Here is a 20,938-nt window from a genome sequence, read left to right as displayed (position 1 = left end):
TGGATTTAGAACAGTGCTTGACACATAGTAAGAGCTTAACAATATCAATAATAATGACAATAATAATAATAATAAACTCTCCTGACTCCCAGATCCATGCTCTTTTCAAAATCTTAAGGCCACTGCAGTGTTCTAAGGGTTACAAATTGGGGCAATAGGATGAGGAAATTTCTACACAAAGGAAGAGCTCGATAAATAAGATTGATTGATTGATATATCTGTGAGAAATAAGTGTTCCTCTCCTGGCCTCCATGTAGGAGATGATTCGCTATTTGGCTGGAAAGCACTCTTCAAATTGAATAAATAAACCGACAGAGGAAATCATGCTAGCGCGTTCATAACCATCGCTACTCTAGTTGGATTCCCAGCGTATTCGGACACTAAAGGAAATGTCATTTAGAATACACAGTAAATGCTGTCACCTGTACAAACAAGGAATCGGTTCTGGATGAAAGCCTTCTAAAACTACCCTTCCCATTAATTCCAGCAGTGTTGCAGAGGGAAGGCTAATCATCAAAGCGGCAGGGCTTAGTGGACAGAGCCCAGGCCTGGGAGTCAGAAGGTCATGGTTCTAGGCCCAACTCCACCACTTGTTTGCTGTGTGACCTTGGGCAAATCACTTGATTTTTCTGTGTCTCAGTTACCTCATCTGCAAAATGGGGATTGAGACTGTGAGCCCCTCATGGGACAGGGACTGTGTGTAATCCTATTTGCCTGTATCCACTCCAGGGCTTAATACAGTACCTGGCACAAAGTAAGAGTTTAACAAATACCATAATCATTATTATTATTATCCTGTCTCTGGCCTGGAACACCCTCCCCCTTGGGAATTTGCACCCAAGAACACCCCCAACCCAAATCTTCCAGAACCATCCGCCAGCTAAAATCAGCCCTCGGGGCCATGATCTTCCGAGTCAGAAGCCTGCACGCCAGCAGATGATCTGTAAATCAGTCAGTCGTATTTACTGAGCGCATACTGTGTGCACAGCACTACACTAAGCACTTGGGAGAGTACTGAAGAACACAGAAGAGACAAATTCCCCTGCCTACAAAGAGATACAGTCTAGAGGGGGAGACGGATATTAATAGAAGGAAATAAATTATGGATTTGTGCATAGGTAATGTGAGGCTGGGAGGGGGGATGAATAAAAGGAGTAAGACAGGGCAACGCAGAAGGGAGTGGAAGAGGGCTTATTCATTCATTCATTCATTCATTCATTCATTCATTCATTCATTCGTATTTGTTGAGCGCTTACTGTGTGCAGAGTACTGTTCTAAGCACCTGGAAAGTACAATTCGGCAAAAAATAGACACAATCCCTACCCAACAACGGGCTCACAGTCTAGGTTTAGTCAGGGAAGGTTTCTTGGAGATGTGCCAGCCTCTTCTGACCTCGCATCAAGAGTGCTGCCAACATGACAAAGGTCCCTCATTACCAGCCCATGCCCACTGCAGCCCCTCGGGCCCACAGATAATAGCAGTAACGGAGGGATTTGTCACGCATGTGCCAAGCACTGTACAAAGCACTGCGGCAGATACAAGATAATCAGGTCAGCCACAGTCTCCGTCCCACACGGGGCTCACAGTCTAAGTACGGGAGAGAGAACAATTGGCCAAGAAGCTGGATGGGCCAGGCCCAGGTCAGAGATGAAGACTCATGGATTCACACTAACCCCAGTCTCCCCAGCTAGACAGGGGAGAAGAGAACCCCTTAGATCACCTGCAAGGTGCAGAAAGATAATGAAAAACTGATGGTAGTCAAAATGTCACCCTCAACAGAGGGGTTCTGTCCAAGCTAAAGTGTTGGCGAGGCGGATTTTTCTCTATCTCATTTCCTGTCTTATTCAGAGTCCCAGATTATCTATCCTTTGACATGCAAATGGAAGAATTACTTCAATTTTCTCATCTTGTTTCATTCTGTGGATAATAATAAAACCAGCAGAGTATTTTAATAAAAATATCCCTTATTTCAATGATGAATCAAATGATCCCCGTGGGCAGAAAAAGAAAATCGACCAAACCTAAAGAATTCTAGAACATAAGAGGCATTTCATTGGGTCTTATCGAAGAAACTCACCTGATCTCCAGGACCAAAGTAGAATTGATTCTCCAACCTTCTACGGAGTGCTGGAAGATTGAAGAGCCACCTTTCCGAATGATCTTATCGGAACTATTAACCAGGGATCTACTCAAACTCAGCTCACCGTCTCTGAAATGCAAAACAGAAAAAGCAGTTAAAGGGAGTTTGGTGAGAAGGAGAAGCAGGTCCCGAGGGACATTTCAATACGTTAGACATCCCGCACATATTTTTCGTTGCTGCAGGAGCCCGAATCATTTCATTTCGTCCATTCTGCACAGGGTAAGCGCTCATTAAACAACACTGATGGATTGATTAATGGAAGTAAAATTGGACAAAGATTGTAAGCACCTGGAGAGCAGGGATCATCTCTTTCAACTTTTCCAATGATTGGGAGTCCCCAGTAATTGTTGTGGAATTTGTGGCATTTGATAAAAGTTAACTAGGGTGCCAAGCAATTTATTCAGAGCTGGGGAAGAGATGATATCTGCAGATCGAACACAGTCTCTGCCTCATACAGGACTCAGCCTGAAGGAAAAGCTCCCCTGGTTCCAGAATCTCCATTCCAGTAGGTAGTAACGTGGCTTGGTGGAAAGAGCAGGGGCTTGGGAGTCAGAGGTCATGGGTTCTAATCCCAATTCCACCACTTATCAGCTGTGTGACTTTGGGTAAACCACTTAATTTCTCTGTTCCTCAGTTACCTCATCTGGAAAATGGGGAATAGGACTGTGAGCCCCATGTGCGACAACCTGATTACCTTGTATCTACTCCAGCGCATAAAACAGTGCTTGACACACAGTAAGCGCTTACCAAATACCGTCATTATTATTACTATTTTTAGTTCCTAAAGATGTCTTCCGCTGAATAGGACCAGGCTGGTTTTCTAAGGAAGCGACCACTGGCGTCATTAAAATGCTAACAACACACGCCGGCTTGAGGCTCAAGCAACTATCCTGATGTCACCGAAAAATCCATCTGTTTCCTCTGACAAACCCACTGGGACTATGTTTTTTTCTGAAACTTCTGCATAATGTCTCCTTTAGATGTCTCCTTTAGATGGTTGTCAGTTTGCTAATGCTTTAAAGGCATTTTGAGGACAGTCAGAATGTAGGGCACAAACACGCACGCATGCACGCACACACACACATTGGTATAAATTCCAATTCTGCTGGCATTATGCAGGCACGTCACCCACTCTCACTGGGAATTCTGCCTGTATCAGACCTGCTCGATGAAGCCTCTAATTGGAGGCTTTCCGTACAGTATTTTGTTCTGTAATATTTTCAATAACAGATTGTTAGGATCGGAAGCATCTTCAATCAAAATCACTCCCCCTCCCAAATTTAGGTTATCTAACTACAACTGCCCTAAGATATCTTGGCTGATGAACATGATATATTTAAATGTCTATGCCTGGAGGTTTTATAACCAAGCCCACGCTTTCATTCCTATTTATTGAGCGCTTACTGTATGCAGAGCACTCTACCATTTAGGGACTAATTTCCACTCACGTACATATGCCCACTTTGTTTATTTTTGGCCTCTCTAGTTGTAAATTGTTTCATTCATTCATTCAATCGCATTTATTGAGCCCTCACTCTGTGCGAAGCATGGTAGTAAGCACTTGGGAGAGTACAATAGAACAACAAACAGACATGTTCCTGCCCACGACGAGCTCACGTGTTTGTCCTTTCCATTAGAGTGTAAGCTCCTTGTGGGCAGGGAAGATCCCTGGAAGCCAGAGGACCTGGGTTCTAATTGCGGCTCTGCCACTTGCTGCTGTGTGCACTTTGACCAGTCATTTAACTTCTGTGCGCTTCACCTGTAAAATGGGGAGTAAATCCTACTCCCTCCTACCTAGATTGGGAGCCTCATGCAGGAGAGAGGCTGCGCCCAAACTCTTAACCTTGTAGCTACCTCAGCACTTAAAACAGTGCTTGGCACATAGTAAGTGCTTAACAAATACCATCATCATCATTACTACTTTATTTACCTCCCAAGAGCTCAGTACAGTGCAACACACCAAGAGGATGCCCAATCACTTAGTACAGTGCTGTGCATAAAATAAGCACTCAATAGATACGATTGAATGAATAAACTCTACTACTAGTCCAGTCACTCGTATTTATTGAGCTCTTACTGTGTGCAGAGCACAGATTACTATTACTACTGCTAATAGTTCTATTACTCATGATATTAATGCCCTTCCAGAGGCCACTCATGACACAGTCAATCAACCAATCGTTTTGACTGCTTATTGTGTCCAGAGGACAGTACTAAATGTTTGGGAAACTACAATGCCATGGTGTTGGTAGACACAATCCCTACCTACAAGGAGTTTACAGTCTAGACGGGGGAGATAGACATTAAAATATAATAATAATAATGATGGCATTTTTTAAGCACTTGCTATGTGCCAAGCGCTCTTCTAAGTGCTGGGGTAAATACAAGGTAATCGTGTTGTCCCACGTGGAGCTCACAGTCTTGATCCCCATTTTACAGATGAGGTAACCGAGGCCCAGAAAAGTGAAGTGACTTGCCCAAGATCACACAGCTGACAAGTGGAAGAGGCGGGATTAGAACCCACATCCTCTGATTCCCAAGCCCGGGCTCTTTCCACTGAGCCAGGCTGCTTCTGAAGGTCATGAGATTCAACGGAGCCCTCACGGGCTTGGAAAACCATTTTTAGAGCTTGCACCTAAAGATGGGAAGAGCCAAGGGCATGCAAAGCTAGGAGCAGACAGAAAAGATAAAAGCAGCAGGTTTCCAGCAGAACCATAGCAGGGGTCGTACAGGAAAGAGTGACTGAAAACCAGTGCTATTGCTCAGCACCCATTTTACAGGTGAGGAAACTGAGGCACACAGTTGTTAAATGACTTGTCGAGCTACAGCAGCAAGTGGCAGAGCCGGAATTAGAACCCAGGTCCTCTGACTTCCAGGGATCTTCCCTGCCCACAAGGAGCTTACACTCTAATGGAGAGGGCAAACACGTGAGCTGGTCGTGGGCAGGAACGTGTCTGTTTTTTGTCATATTGTACTCTCCCAAGCGCTTGGTAGCGTGCTTCACACACAGTAAGTGCTCAAAAAATGAGATTGAATGAAACAATTTACAACTAGAGAAGCCCAAAATAAACAAATAACCCCCAAATTGCAAGAGCTCGACTGGGTTCTTTCCACTCCCCATTGCACTGACCAAAAAAGATGAATCCTTTAACTGGAGAAAGGGAAACTCAGTACACTGTTCTCTGTTGGTGGAAAGCAGGAAGGAATGTAGTCACATCTTTTCCTTAGATTCTTCAAAGAAACTTGGAAGAAGTTTCCACTCATTCAGTCAGTCGTACTTAATGAGCACTCTGTTTGCAAAGCACTGTTCTAAGCACTTAGGAAAGTCCAATATAACAATAAACAGACATTTTCCCTGCCCACAATAAATTTGCAGACTCATCATGGGCAGGGAAAGTATCCGCTAATCTCCCGAGCACTTAGTACAGTGCTCTGCACCTAGTAAGCACTCAGTTCATACCACCGATTGACTGATGGATGAGCCGATTTGCAAGGAGCTAAAATCACTGAGAACATCCTGACTGAAATCAGCAGTGAAGGCCACCTGAGGAAATAACCAATCTGTCCTGCGTTCTTTCTCCAGTTGGGTAAACCACAGCGCTACCCTCATTCTCCATCCGGACCTTCCCTTCGAAAAGACGCAGTACGTGAGACTAAGGAGAAATTAACCAGATCCATCAAGGAAAGTATACAGCATAAAAATATATTGGAAGCAATTCTCGCTTATGCTGAGCTAAGAATAATCCATTAAAGTCTTCCTTGGGATAGTGCTGGTGCCAGGAGCTAGTCATTAATTATGATCCTCTGAAATGCTGTTGTCGAGCATGTTCCCAAGATACTCCTCGAGGTCTGCAGTGCGTTACTGTAATTTATTGACATTCATTCAATAGTATTTATTGAGCGCTTACTACGTGCTGAGCACTGTATTAAGCGCTTGGAATGTACAAATCGGTAACAGATAGAGACAGTCCCTGCCCTTTGACAGGCTTACAGTCTAATCAATATTCAATATTGATATTGAATTGATATTCAAGCCTGTCTCCCCCTCTAGACTGTAAGCTCACTGCAGGCAGGTAACGGGCCTGTTTATTGCTATGTTGTACTCTCCCCAGCACTTAGTACAGTGCTTTGCACACAGTAAGCACTCAATAAATACGACTGAATGAAGGAGCGTATGACGTTACAAACACGGAGCAGTGAAACACCTACGAATCACACCTTGGATGAGATCCTAAATGTCGTGTCTTCGACTCTGTCGAAAAGTCTTCTTGGACAATCACACAACTCTGGCTCCCACCTTCAGCCCCTCTCCCCTTCCCCCACCCCAGGGCTTACATTTGTATGCACAATTTATGTATTTATTTAGTTTAATGTCCATCTCCTCTTCTAAACGGTAAGCTCTTTCTGGAGAGGGAACACGTCTACCAACCTTCCAACCGCTTAGCACGGTGTTCTGCACACAGTAAGCATTCAGTAAATACCACCGATCGATTGACTCTCTTCCTTGGTCTTCCTTCCCACTAGATGGTAACCCACTCTATTTTAATTTTCCACATGCGCAGTACGGTGCTCCGTACACAGTAAGCGTCCGATAAATACCATCGGTGGATTCTCCTCGCTGCTTCTTATTCTCCGGCGTTCTAAAACCCACTAACCCACAAAACTAAAACTTGCCTCGGTATAACTCCAAGCACCAAAATTAGGAAATTCCTGGTTGGCGCTGTCATTTCGGAGAAGCGTCCAAGCGGCACTGTGCGAAGCCAAAGAAGGACGGAAGGCGTACGCTAGGAATGGAAGGTCTCGACTCCACTACGGTCACGATGCGTCGGTACGAGAGGTGCTAGGCTACAGCGATATTAGTGGTTCTGAAAAGACAGATGTAGAAAAGAGAGATGGCCTTGTCTTGACTATCGAGGAGAGCTATATCGTTTCAGATTCTCAGGAGACAAAAGGAGACCAAGAGATAGCTCGCTCTGGCCGGGGGATGTGTCTGTTATTTTGTCATATTGTACTCTCTCCCGAGCACTTAGTACACTGCTCTGCACACGGAAGGCGCTCGCTAAATACAACTGACTGATGGATTGATTAATAACCCCTGAATTAAGGTGGTCATTAAAGGGATCTATTATGCACCTCCAAAACAGGAGGAAAGATGGAGAGGGCCCTCTCTGATAGCGTCATTATTATTCAACGCTTAGTACAGTGCCCGGCACACAGTAAGCGCTTAACAAATACCATCCGTATCATCAACTAGAGCACCCAGATTTGGGATTTGGAGCAGCATTTGTGAGTAATGGAGGGAGAAGGATTTGGGGGCAAAGGGGAACTCGACAGACAGGCATGTGCTAGAAAATCTATTTAGCAGGGTGGGGCTTATCCCACTGATTTGGGGATTGGATGAAGGTGGTTTCATTGTGCGGAAAGAAGAGGAATTAAGATAAGGCAGAGGTATTGATACTTCCTAACAAAGAAGAATCCATCAAGGATCTATAGGAGGAATGATCTCCGGATGATCATTTTCTAAATCTCGGGAGACGGGAAGAAAGAAGTCAGCGTGACAGTGAACGAGCTTCCGGAAACCAAGGGTGAGCACACTTAGGATACGAGTGAGAAGGGCTTGAAGGAAGAGAATGCAGAGAGAGAGAAGAGTCCCGCAAATCCATCGATGGTATTTATTGAACGCTAACTGGGTACCGAGCACTACACTAAGCCCTTAGGATTGTACAGGAAGCAGCGTGGCTCAGTGGAAAGAGCCTCGGCTTCGGAGTCAGAGGTCATGGGTTCGATTCCCGGCTCTGCCACTTGTCAACTGTGTGACTGCGGGCGAGTCGCTTCACTTCTCTGTGCCTCAGTTACCTCATCTGTAAAATGGGGATTAACTGTGAGCCTCACATGGGACAACCTGATGACCCTGCATCCACCCCAGCGCTTAGAACAGTGCTCTGCACATAGTAAGCGCTTAACAAATACCAACATTATTATTATTATTACAATACCATAAGCGCTGGTAGACCCCATACCTGCCCTTAAGATGCTTACAGTCTAGTGAAGAGAGCTGATCTTCCAAAAGACAGTTCCACAGGCTCAAGAACAAAATATACCAGTTGAAAAGACATGAAGAATGACAAGATACGAAATCACTTAGTCAAAAAAAAAAAAGCTCCACAAGGACCTCAGTGGAAAACGAGAAAGTTGCAAAACGCAAAAATTAGGCCAAGTAACTAAAGAGGAACATAAAGAAATAGTGAAATATGAAAAGACAAAATTAGAAATGCCAAAATTGTACAGGAGATGCAAATAGCATGAGTCACAAAAGGAAACTCAAAGAAATTTTTCAATTATATTAGGTACAAGGGAAAATGTCAGATACACCCTTCCCCCATCCCTCCTGATAAAACCAAAGGTAAAACTGACGACAGAAGTCCGTGAAAAGGCAGAGATGTTTATTTGTGTTTTTTTTCCACTTGGGCCTTTATGAGAAAGATCAATCGTGAACTGACGACCGGAGGAAATGCCGCATACAATGGGAAAGGTGGAAAGCTAAGTTGGAATACAGAAAGAAGCGGTAAAGATGTTCTAAAACCAAAGTGGATCTATTCACAACAGTGAGGCTCAGTGACGTATTTCCGAGGGTATTTAGGGACTTGGCGGATGTTTTTGCATAACTCGCTGGCTGTTGTTTATAAGAAATCAGGGAACAAAGAAGAACGCCCTGAGTGGGCCCATCTATATAAAAAGGGAGTGGGGGAGGGAAAGGATGATTCAAATATCACAACTTAATATCTAACAATTAATTTGCAACACCTGGAAAAACATAAGCTACCCAGGAAGACCCAGATTTGACTGAGTGGAGGACAAATCGCGTCTAAACAACTTGACTTCTATCCATCAATCCACAGTATTTATCGAGCGCCTACAGAGCTTGGGAGGGTTCAAAATGAAAGAATTGGAAGATCCGATCCTTGCCCTCAAGGAGCTTGCAATCAGAAAGCCAAAGCAGGGATTTAAGAAGGCTTCAGAAAGGATTCTGGTTCCATCTTAGATAAGTTGGAAACCTTTGGTTTCTGGACCGAGAGGGCTCACACCAGCCAAAAGACAATGACCAATGGTCAAGGTCAAATATTTAAAAGCAATGGAAAAGTGAAGGAAGGTGAAAGGAAGTGGGATTGGATTGCTTTGACTGAAGAAGACGAGACTGAAGCCTGGTTTAATAATGTCTTTCAATACTTATAAAGGTTTTTATGGGCTGGGGGAAAGTGCAGACGGGTGGTTCCCCCTGCCCAGTGAGGCCCAAACGAGAGAAAATGGGCTTAAAATTACAGCAAGAAAGATTTTGGTCGTATGTAAGATCGAAGTTCCTGATCACGCTGAGAAGCTGCATGGCCAAGTGGATAGAGCAAGGGCCTGGGAGTCAGAAGAACCTGGGATTTCATCCTGGCTCCGACACGTGTCTGCTGCGTGACCTTGGGCAAGTCATTTCACTTTTCTGTGCCTCAGTTGACTCATCTGGAATAAGAACGTGAGCCCCCTATGGGACAGGGACTCTGTCCAACCTGATTAACTTGTACCTTCCCGATTGCTTAGAACAGTGTATAGTAAGTATATAGAATATACTTATATATAGTATATATATAGTATATAACAGCATATAGTAAGTGCTTAACAAGTACCATAATTATTATTATTATCATCACTGAATGATGGATCAATGGAATCGGTGGAACAAGCTGGAAGCAGGATGGTGTAGTCACTCTCCTTGAAGATTTTCTGGGCAAGAACAGACACCAACCATCCTGGATGGGTGTGTCGGTCACCAGATGGGCGGCAGTTGGACCCAATGAGCCCTTCCCGTCTACCATCGAAGACCTTGACTTTGGATTTCCTCTCTTATAGAGACGATTCTCTCCAAGAAGGAGCAGCATGGTTGACGTTTCTTTTACATGAGAAACAGCACGGCATAGAGATGGAGCGTAGGTCTGGGAGTCTGAAGGTTATGGGTTCTAATCCCCTCTCCACCACTTCTCTGCTGTGTCACCTCGGGCAAGTCACTTCACATCTCTGGGCCTCACTTACCTCATCTGGAAAATGGGGATTGAGACTGGGAGCCCCATACGAGAGAGGTACTCCCATACGAGACAGGGACTCCTTCTACAACCCAGCCCACGCACTTTGCTCCCCTGGTGCTAACTATCTCACTGTGCCTCGATCTCACCTCTTTCGCCACCAACCCCTGGACCACATCCTGCCTCAGACCTGGAACGCCCTCCCGCCTCAAATCCACCAGACAATTCCTCTCCCAACCCCTTCAAAGCCTTCCTGAAGGCCCATCTCCTCCAGGAGGCCTTCCCCGACTAAGCCCCACTTTTCTTCGGCTCCCACTCCCTTCTGCGTCTCCATGACGCGCATCCTTTGCCCTTCTCCCTGCCCCTCAGCACTTATGTATGTACCAGTTATTCTATTTATTTATATTGATGTGTGTTAATTTGTATTGATGTCTGTCTCCCCGCCTCTAGACTCTGAGCTCATTGTGCGCAGGGATTGTCTCTCTTTATTGCCGTTCTTTACTTTCCCAAGTGATGAGTATAGTGCTCTGCACCCCATAAGTGCTCAATAAATATGACTGAATGAATGAATGAAAGAATGATTTGCTTGACTCTACCCAAGTGCCTGGCAAACAGCAAGTGCTTAACAATACCACAATTATTATTATTATTATTACATAAAGTGAACTGTAGGTCACCCATGCTGGTTTCCCCAGTTGGTGCCAAGTGAAGCTCACCCACGACGAAGCCTTCCTTGCCTCCTGTCACCCCTCTCAGCTCCTCTCTGAGAAACTTTTCCCTCTGCTCTCATGCCACCGTGGCTTTGAAAGGTTTTTTTTTTTGCCATTTCCCCGCAGTTCCATCCACTTAATCTCCGGTCTCTCCCCATCACCCAGTGCTTTTCTTTTTTTAACGTGCGGTGCTATTGCAGCTGGTTCTTTCCCCAACTTGACGTTCAGGGTTCTGGGAGGACCGGGCTGAACAGGGGTGACCCGGATGGGTCAGGAATTAGCGGCGCAGACCGGGGAAGGGTCCGGGTGAGGGTGGGCTCATCAGCTCTTCATTTGGAGATACCGCCACCATTTCAGGTAGAGAAGCAGCATGGCCTAGTGGAGAAAGCGGGAGCCTGGGCGTCAGAAGGAGTTGGGTTCTAATCCCGACTCTGTCACTTGTCTGCTTTGTCACCTGGGGCAAGTCACTTCACTTCTCTGAGCCTCAGTCACCTCATCTATAAAACAGGGGTTAAGATCCTGAGCCCCAGGTGGAAGAGGGACTGCACCCAACCCGATCTGCTTATATCCACCCCAGCACTTAGTACGGTGCCTGCCGCGTAGTAAATGCTTAATAAATACCACAGTTATTATTATTACTAGTCAGTTTGCGCAGCTGTAAAAGGGAAAGATCTTTCCATCCTTGGTTTAGGACCCTCTTCTCAGTCAGTGGCAATCCGGTTAGCAATTCGCATCATGAAAACTGGAGCTCGCAAAGCCGCCTGCGTTTTAAAACACCTTCAAGGAAATTTCTATTTAAAAAAAAAGCAGGATGACGCCGAAAGCTCTACAACGAAAACCCCAGTCAAGTTGGGACGATCTACCGACCGAGGCCAACGGATCGCTCCCCAAGACGTAGCTGTGACACAGGCTTAATGCCCTCACGCCCTTGGGAATTCTTACTGTCTCTGACAGCACAGTTCTCAGTGGCCACAAGCGAAATTAAGACATCACAATCGAAATCATTGAGGTTTTTGTTACGCGCTTACTGTGTGCTTAACTAAGCTCTGGGGTAGAGACAATACAACCCGACTGGACGCAGTTCCTGTCCCACACTGGACTCTCGGGCTACAGATAAATGCAGTTGGTAATAATCTGGAAAACATTCACTCTGCCTACTGAAGCTCCCTCTGTTCCAGGCAAAGCCACACAGCTGGGTTTTTGCTCCCACCTCTGTCTCCAAATAGGTGTCCATCCCAGCTGCCGCTCAGTGATCCCTGTCCCCGACACCGGCTCGTCTCCTTTGCAAGACGCCCCTGAAAGCGGACCTTCAGCCTTAACCCTCTGCGAGATTGGAGGGAGGGGTGGGAGAGGTCCAAACTGGGGAATAGGCCCCCGGCCGGAGGGGGGGGGGGGGAAGGGGAGATGGTGGAAAATGGGGATGAAATCCCCATGTGGGACACTGTCCGATGACCAAACACCAACATTATTATCATCTGAGCGGGTTCACTTGCGTCAACCCCAGGCGCCCAGTAAGGGCTTCACCAATCCCACAGTTATTAATATTATGATTATTAGGGGCGGGAAGGGGAGGAGGAGGAGTGGGGAAGGGGGACGCGGGGGCAGCATCCGGAGGGATCGGGGAGGGAGCTGGGACGGCAGCCCCTTCTTCTGGGCCAAACAGCCCCCTCTGCCCCCAACCAAAGATGGACCCATCTCCCTCTCCCTTCTCCTCGCAGCTCCTGGGTGAGGCCGAAGAGGGAGTCGAAAAGGACCTTCCCGTTGGATCGGAGCGGCTCGGGTTGGGGAAACCACACGGTGGCCAGAGCTCGGGCGAGGGGTCCCAGGGTGGAAGGGGGCCCCTGACGACCCTCCCAAGGTCGCCCCTCGACCCCCGGCCGGGCCAAGGGCCCCCTTTTCGCAGGAGGAGTTGGCACATTGGCAGCGACAATAAAAAAAAAACCCCAGCCCCGCGACAAAGCCGCCAAAACCACTTGCAAAGATTTAAAAGACCTACACAGCCCACTCCCGCCCACACACAACACACAGGCGAGCACTCTAACCAACACACCCCTGCACCCTGACACAAACACACACGCACAGGCAAGTACTCTAACCAACACACCCGTGCCCCTAGACACACACACACGTTCTCTGTCACTGCCCCACAAACACACCCACACCCCAATACAGACACGAATACACACACACACACACACCTTCTCATACCCTGCCACACACGGGCAAGCATCCTAAGCAATACACACACACACACAAACGTGAGCCCGTTGTGGTGTAGGGATCGTCCCTATCTGTTGCCGAATTTCACTTCCCAAGCGCTGCGCACAGCAAGCGCTCAATAAATACGACTGAAATGAGTGAATAGGAACCCGGATACACACACACACACACACACACACACTGGCAGCTTCTCAGACACTGCCACACACACGGCCAAGCACTCTACTCAACACACACACGCGCACCTTGGCATACACACAGACACACAAATGCAAACACCGATACACACCCAACCGATACACACACACAGACACAGAAATGCAAACACCGATACACACCCAACCGATACACACACACACACACACACACACACTCGCACATTCTCAGACACTCTCCCATACATGGCTAAGCACCCTAACCAACACACACTCGCATCTGGACACACACACAGACACACACACAGATGCAAAAACGGATGCTACACACCCAACCGATACAAAGACACACTCGCAGCTTCTCAGACACTCCCACAAACGCGGCCAATCACTCTAACCAACACACACGTGCACCTAGACACACACACACACACCAATGCAAAACGATACACACCCAGCCGACACAAACACACATGCTCACACACACATACACACTCACATATTCTCAGACACTCCCCCCAGACATGAGCCTTGACACACACACACACACACACACACTCGCAGCTTCTCAGACTGCCACACACAGGGCCAAGCACTCGAACCAACACACACGTGTACCTTGGCACACACACAAATGCAAACACGGATACCCTCCCAGCCGACACAAACACACACACACACACACTTGCAGCTTCTCAGACACTCCCATCCACAGGGCCGAGCACTCTAACACACACGTGCACCTTGGCACACACACAAATGCAAACACGGATACATACCCAGCCGACACAAACACACACACACACTCGCAGCTTCTCAGACACTCCCACACACACAGCCAGGAACTCTAACACACACGTGCACCTTGGAGCACACACACAAATGCAAACACGGAGACACACCCAGGCGACACAAACACACACACCTGCAGCTTCTCAGACACTGCCACACACAGGGCCAAGCACTCGAACCAACACACACGTGCACCTTGGCACACACACAAATGCAAACACGGATACACACCCAGCCGACACAAACACCCCCCTCCACACACACTCGCAGCTTCTCAGACACTGCCACACACAGGGCCAAGCACTTTAAACACCACACTCGCGCACCTTGGCACACACACAAATGCAAACACCATTGCCATTTATTGCCATTGTTCTCGTCCGTCCGTCTCCCCCGATCAGACCGTAAGCCCGTCAATGGGCAGTGATTGTCTCTATCTGTTGCCGACTTGTTCATCCCAAGCGCTTAGTACAGTGCTCTGCACCTAGTAAGCGCTCGATAAATACTATTGAATGAATGAATGAAACACGGAAAGACACCCAGCCGACACAAACACACACACACTTGCAGCATCTCAGACACTCCCCCACACAGGGCCAAGCACTTTAAACACCACACTCGCGCACCTTGGCACCCACCCACAAATGCCAACGCGGTGACCCCCCCTCCCCAATGCAAACACGGATACACACCCAGCCGACACAAACACACATGCTCACACACACGTACACACTCAGACATTCTCAGACACTCCCCCAGACATGGGCCTTGACACACACACACTCACACATCCTCAGACACTCCCCCATGCATGGGCCTTGACACACAATACACACACACTCACACATCCTCAGACACTCCCCCATGCATGGGCCTTGACACACAACACACACACACTCACACATCCTCAGACACTCCCCCATGCATGGGCCTTGACACGCATAACACACACACTCACACATCCTCAGACACTCCCCCATGCATGGGCCTTGACACACATAACACACACAAACACTCACACATCCTCAGACACTCCCCCATGCATGGGCCTTGACACGCATAACACACACTCACATCCTCAGACACTCCCCCATGCATGGGCCTTGACACACATAACACACACAAACACTCACACATCCTCAGACACTCCCCCATGCATGGGCCTTGACACGCATAACACACACACACTCACACATCCTCAGACACTCCCCCTGCATGGGCCTTGACACGCATAACACACACACACTCACACATCCTCAGACACTCCCCCATGCATGGGCCTTGACACACATAACACACACACACACACACACAAATACCAACTGGGATCCCCACTGGAAGGATACCCAGACTTAGGCTCTCCCATCCTCAGCCTCTCCCACGCCCCGGGGCCAACCACTCTAACCAACACACTCAGACCCACACAAAGGCCCACACAATAGACACCCCCCCCCCCCCCGGGCCAAGACACACAAGCACCCGACGGCCGAGCCGCTTGCCCCCCTCCGTGACACACGAGAGCAAAACGCAGACCTAATTCTCTTCTACACCATCCCATTTTAGACCGGGAGCCCGGGGTTGGGCAGGACCGGTCTCTCTCGGGATGCCGGGTTGTACTTTCCAAGCGCTTAGTACAGTGCTCTGCCCACAGTCGGCGCTCGCTAAATACGATCGGCTGCATGAATGAATTCATTCGATCGTAGGTATTGAGGGCTTACTGGGTGGCGCTTAGTACAGTGCTCTGCACACCGTTGGCCCCCGATAAATACGATCGGATGCATAAATGTATTCATTCAATCGTATGTATTGAGGACTTACTGGGTGGCGCTTAGTACAGTTGCTCTGCACTCAGTTGCCCCCCCCCCCATAAATACGATCGGATGCATGAATGAATTTATTCGATCGTATTTATTGGGGGCCGTGCGGCGCTTAGTACAGTGCTCTGCACACCGTTGGCCCCCCGATAAATACGATCGGATGCACGAATGAATTCATTCGATCGTATTTATTGGGGACCGTGCGGCGCTTAGTACAGTGCTCCGCACACCCGCTGGCCCCCCGATAAATACGATCGGATGCACGAATGAATTCATTCGATCGTAGGTATTGAGGACCAACGGTGTGGCGCTTAGAACAGTGCTTGGCACAGAGTAGGCGCCTAACAAATACCATCATTATTATTATTCACGACGCCCATTGGCTGCCATGTACCCAGAGTCTCGTGATAATAACAATCCCTGTGATTATACTGTTATTTTTTCATTAATCATATTGTTATTACGGGTATCTGTTAAGCGCCTACTCTGTGCCAAGCTCTGTACTGAGCGCTGGGGTGGCTACAAGCAAATCGGGTCGGACAGAAGCGCTCACTCTGTGCCAAGCACTGTTTTAAACGCTGTACACACGGCAGGGATCGTCCCTCTTTATTGCTGCATCCTACTTTCCCGAGCGCTTACTACAGTGCTCTGCACCCTGAAAGCGCTCAATAAATATGACTGACCGAATACATATATAGTTAGAGGTAAGGATGAGGTAGCTAGATAGCTAGAGATATTTCCCCCCGGGATTGACCCTCACTCCGAAAAGTCCCACGCACCGCCTGATTGAGCGCTCACTACGTGCCAAGCACTGTGCTAAGCGCTTGGGAGAGAACAAGAGAACCACACACACAAAAAAAAGACCCATCCCCCGCCCCCAGGGAGCTCGGAGGGGTCGGGGTGGTGGGCAGTGCCCGGGGGACGGTGCTTCGAGAGACCCCCGGCTAGATTGGCATTCATTCATTTAGTCGATAGCATTTATTGAGCGCTTACTAGGTGCAGGGCACTGTACTAAGCGCTTGCCCCCCCCCACGGGCTGCACAAAAGTTGCCACGGCTTCTCCCAACCAACTCCCAAGTGCCGGGAGCCCCGGGGAGGGTCTTTGGGGAGGGGGCGCTTTTGTTTGGAGTCAGGAGGTCCTGGGTTCTAATCCCGCCCCCGCCAAGCCGTCTGCTGCGGGACCCCGGACCAGTCCCCGCTCCGAGCCTCAGCTCCCTCCTCGGAAAAATGGGGTGGAAACTGGGAGCCCCACGTGGGACAGGGACTCCGGCTGACCTGGATCCGCCCCGGCGCTTAGTACAGTGCCCGGCACATAGTAAGGGCATCAGAATCACGGTGATTAGAGAAGCGGCGTGGAAAGAGCCGGGGCTCGGGGAGTCAGAGGCCGTGGGTTCCCATCCCGGCTCCGCCAATTGGCATTCAGTCCTAATAATAATAATAATAATAATAACGTTGGTATTTGTTAAGCGCTTACTAGGTGCAGAGCACTGTTCTAAGCGCTGGGGGAGACACAGAGTGGGGGCTCACCGTCTTCATCCCCATTTTCCAGAGGAGGTCACTGAGGCCCAGAGAAGCGAAGTGACTTGCCCACAGTCGCACAGCGGACAAGTGGCAGAGCTGGGATTCGAACTCACGACCTCTGACTCCCAAGCCCACGCTCTTTGCCACTGAGCCACGCTGCTTCTCGGTCGCGTTTACTGAGCGCTTACGGTGTGCCCCCAGCGCTGTACTGAGCGTGCGGGAAAGTACAAGACGTGACAGCCGGGGTGACTTTGGGCAAGTCGCGTAACTTCCCTGGGCCTCGGTGACCTCCTCTGGAAAATGGGGACGAAGCCCGGGAGGTCCCCCCCCCCTCCCCCCCAGGTGGGACAACCTGATCACCCTGTCTCTCCCCCAGCGCTCAGGACAGTGCTCGGCACATAGTAAGCGCTTAACAAATACCAACATTATTACGGGGGAGGGATGGAGGGGGGCAGAGACACCCTCCCCCTCTCCTCTTCTCCCTCCAGGGCCCCGGGGGGGAGGGTGGAAGGACGGGTCTGCCCACCCAAGGGGCATCACAAGGGGCATCGCGAGGGGCATTCATTCATTCGATCGTCTTTACTGAGCGCTCACTATGCGCAGAGCACTGTACTGAGCGTGGCTCCGCGGAAAGAGCCCGGGCTTGGGAGTCAGAGGTCGCGGGTTCTAATCCCGGCTCTGCCGCTCGGCAGCTGGGTGACCTTGGGCAAGTCACTTCTCTGGGCCTCGGTTCCCTCCTCTGTCAAAGGGGGATTCAAAAACTGTGAGCCCCCGTGGGGCGACCTGATCGCCTTGTCTCCCCCGGCGCTCAGGACAGTGCTTTGCACGTAGTAAGCGCTTCACAGATATCACAATTTATTTACTTAAGCGCCTGGGATGTAGCATTCGGCAAGAGATGGAGACAATCCCAGCCCCATGACGGACTCACGGGGGCATCGCAGGGGGCATCGCAGGGGGCATCGCAGGGGGCATCGCAGGGGCATCGCGAGGGCACGCATCCATTCAAAAGTATTTACTGAGCGCTTATTAAGTGCAGAGCACTGAACTAAGCGCTTGGAATGGACCATTCGGCCACAGACAGAGACCATCCCTGTCCCACGACGGGCTCCCGGGGGCATCGCAAGGGGCAATCATACATTCAACGGTATTGACTGGGCGCTCACTATGCGCAAAGCACTGGACTAAGCGCTGGGAATGGACCATTCTTCAACAGATAGAGACCGTCCCTGTCCCTTAACGGGTTCGCAGGGGCCTCGCAAGGGACATCAACTCATTCAATCGTATTTATTGAGCGCTTATTATGTGCAGAACACTGAACTGAGCGCTTGGAATGGACTATTCGGCAACAGAGAGCGACCATCCCTGCCCCATAACGGGCTCCCGGGGGCATCGCAAGGGGCAATCGTACATTCAATAGTATCGATTGAGCGCTTATTACGTGCAGAAAACTGAACTGAGCGCTCGGTATGGACCATTCGGCAACGGAGAGAGACAATCCCTGCCCCCAAAACGGGTTCACGGGGGCATCGCCAGGGGCATTCATTCACTCAATAGTATTTATTGAGCGCTTATTAAGTGCAGAGCACTGAACTGAGCGCTTGGAATGGACCACTCGGCCCCAGACAGAGTCAGTCCCTGCCCCACGACGGGCTCACAGGGGCATCGCAAGGGGAATTCATACATTCAATTGTATTTATTGAGCGCTCACTATGTGCAGTGCACTGTACAAAGCACTTGCAATGGACCATTCAGCAACACATAGAGACAATCCCTGCCCCAAAACGGGTTCACGGGGGCATCGCAAGGGGCATTCATTCACTCAATCGCATTTATTGAGCGCTTATTATGTGCAGAACACTGAACTGAGCGCTGGGAATGGATCATTCGGCAACAGAGACAATCCCGGCCCCGTAACGGGTTCACGGGGGCATCGCAAGGGGCATTCACTCATCCGATCGTACTTATTGAGCGCTCACTCTGTGCAAAGCACTGTACGAGGCGCTCGGAATGGTCCTTTGGGCATCAGAGAGAGACAGTCCCTGCCCACAACGGGCTCAAAGGGGCATCGCAAGGGGCGTTCATGACATCCAATCGTATTTATTGAGCGCTCATGATGTGCGGAACACTGAACTAGGCGGCTGGGAATGGACCATTGGGGCGGCGGAGAGAGACGATCCCTGCCCCATAACGGGTTCACGGGGGCATCGCAAGGGGCATGCATTCATTCAATCGAATTTTTATGGAGCGCTCGCTCTGTGCAGAGCACTGTACAAAGCGCTGGGAATGGACCCTTCGCAGACAGAGACAGTCCCCCCTAAGGGGTCCCCGGGGGCGTCGCGAGGGGCGTCACGAAGGGGGCATCAGGAGGGGGGCATCAGGAGGGGGCATCAGGAGGGGGGCATCAGGAGGGGGCATCAGGAGGGCAGGGCTCCGGCTCCGTCCCAGGACCGGCCGCGTCCCGAAGGGGGGGTCCGGGGAGGGGGGAGCCGGAGACCCCTCGGAAAGGGAGAGACCCCCGGCCGGGGAGGGCGAGGGCGGAGGGACCCCCTCCTTCCCCCCCCCGCCCCGGTGCCCCCCGCGCAATTACCCTGGCAGCGGCGCGTCCTGCGCTCCTCGGGTCTGGCCATTTCTTTTGTCTTGTAGACGATGAGGAGGATGCTGATGGTGCACGACGGTCCAGCGCTCCGCACCGACCGCATCTCGGCCGCGCCGCTCCTGCCCGGCGCGCTGCGCTCCGCGTCCCGAGCGCTGCACGGGTCCCGGCGGGGGCGGGGCGGGGCGGGGCGGGGCGGGACGGGACGGGATCCCGCTGCCGCCCTCCCTCCTCCCTCCCTCCCTCCCGGCCCTCCTTCTCGGTTCGGTCGGTCGGTCGATCGGTCGGCCCTCCCGGACCCCGAGGAGGGCGGCGGTGCCACGGCGCGACGGTGCACAAGGCGCTGGGCGCTGCGGGCTGGGCGCTGGGCTGGGCGGGCCCGGGCCCGGGACGGGAGGGAGAGGGGGAGGGACGGAGGGGGGGACGGAGGGAGGGACGGAGGGAGGGAGGGACGGAGGAGGGGACGGGACGGGACGGTCCCGCCCCGCCCCGCCCCGCCCCTCCGCGTCTCGGCCAATCAGGGCCCGGGGGCGGGGAGGGGGGCGGAGCTTATGGCGCGGGGGGCGGGGCCTGGCGGCGGCGGCGGCCGCTGCTGCCCTCCAGCGCACGCGCGGCAACGCGCAGCTACACACACGCACGCAGCTACACGCCGGACACACGGCTACACACAGGCACACGGCTACCCACAGCTACACACACAGACACACGGCTACACACCAGACACACAGCTACACACAAAGACACACGGCTACACACAGACACACGGCTACACACCCAGACACACGGCTACACACCGGCACACGGCTACCCACACAGACACACGCCATACACACAGCTACACACACAGACACACGGCTACACACCATACACACAGCTACACACAAAGACACACGGCTACACACAGACACACGGCTACACACCATACAC

The 20,938-nt window shown here is 50.5% G+C and overlaps 1 protein-coding gene across 2 annotated transcripts in view; it reads right to left on the bottom strand.

The window, feature by feature from the left end:
* Positions 1-20,117, bottom strand: part of ST8SIA4 (ST8 alpha-N-acetyl-neuraminide alpha-2,8-sialyltransferase 4) — a 132,231-nt gene extending 112,114 nt beyond the window's left edge. Inside the window, exons 1-3 of one of the 2 annotated variants that reach the window (XM_029065222.2) lie at positions 20,015-20,117; positions 16,552-16,561; positions 2,078-2,209 (exon numbers count right to left, since the gene is read on the bottom strand). In XM_029065222.2, coding sequence (XP_028921055.1) covers positions 2,078-2,209; positions 16,552-16,561; positions 20,015-20,117 — 245 coding nt within the window. Of the gene's footprint in view, positions 1-2,077; positions 2,210-6,621; positions 6,640-16,551; positions 16,562-20,005 lie in introns of both variants that reach the window. The other variant, XM_029065230.1, reaches the window with a different exon arrangement.
* Between the last annotated feature and the right edge of the window lie 821 nt (positions 20,118-20,938).

The sequence above is a fragment of the Ornithorhynchus anatinus genome, chromosome 1, assembly GCF_004115215.2.
Source record: "Ornithorhynchus anatinus isolate Pmale09 chromosome 1, mOrnAna1.pri.v4, whole genome shotgun sequence".
In the NCBI taxonomy this organism is placed as follows: Eukaryota; Metazoa; Chordata; class Mammalia; order Monotremata; family Ornithorhynchidae; genus Ornithorhynchus; species Ornithorhynchus anatinus.
This window is presented reverse-complemented; position numbering and strand designations above follow the sequence as displayed.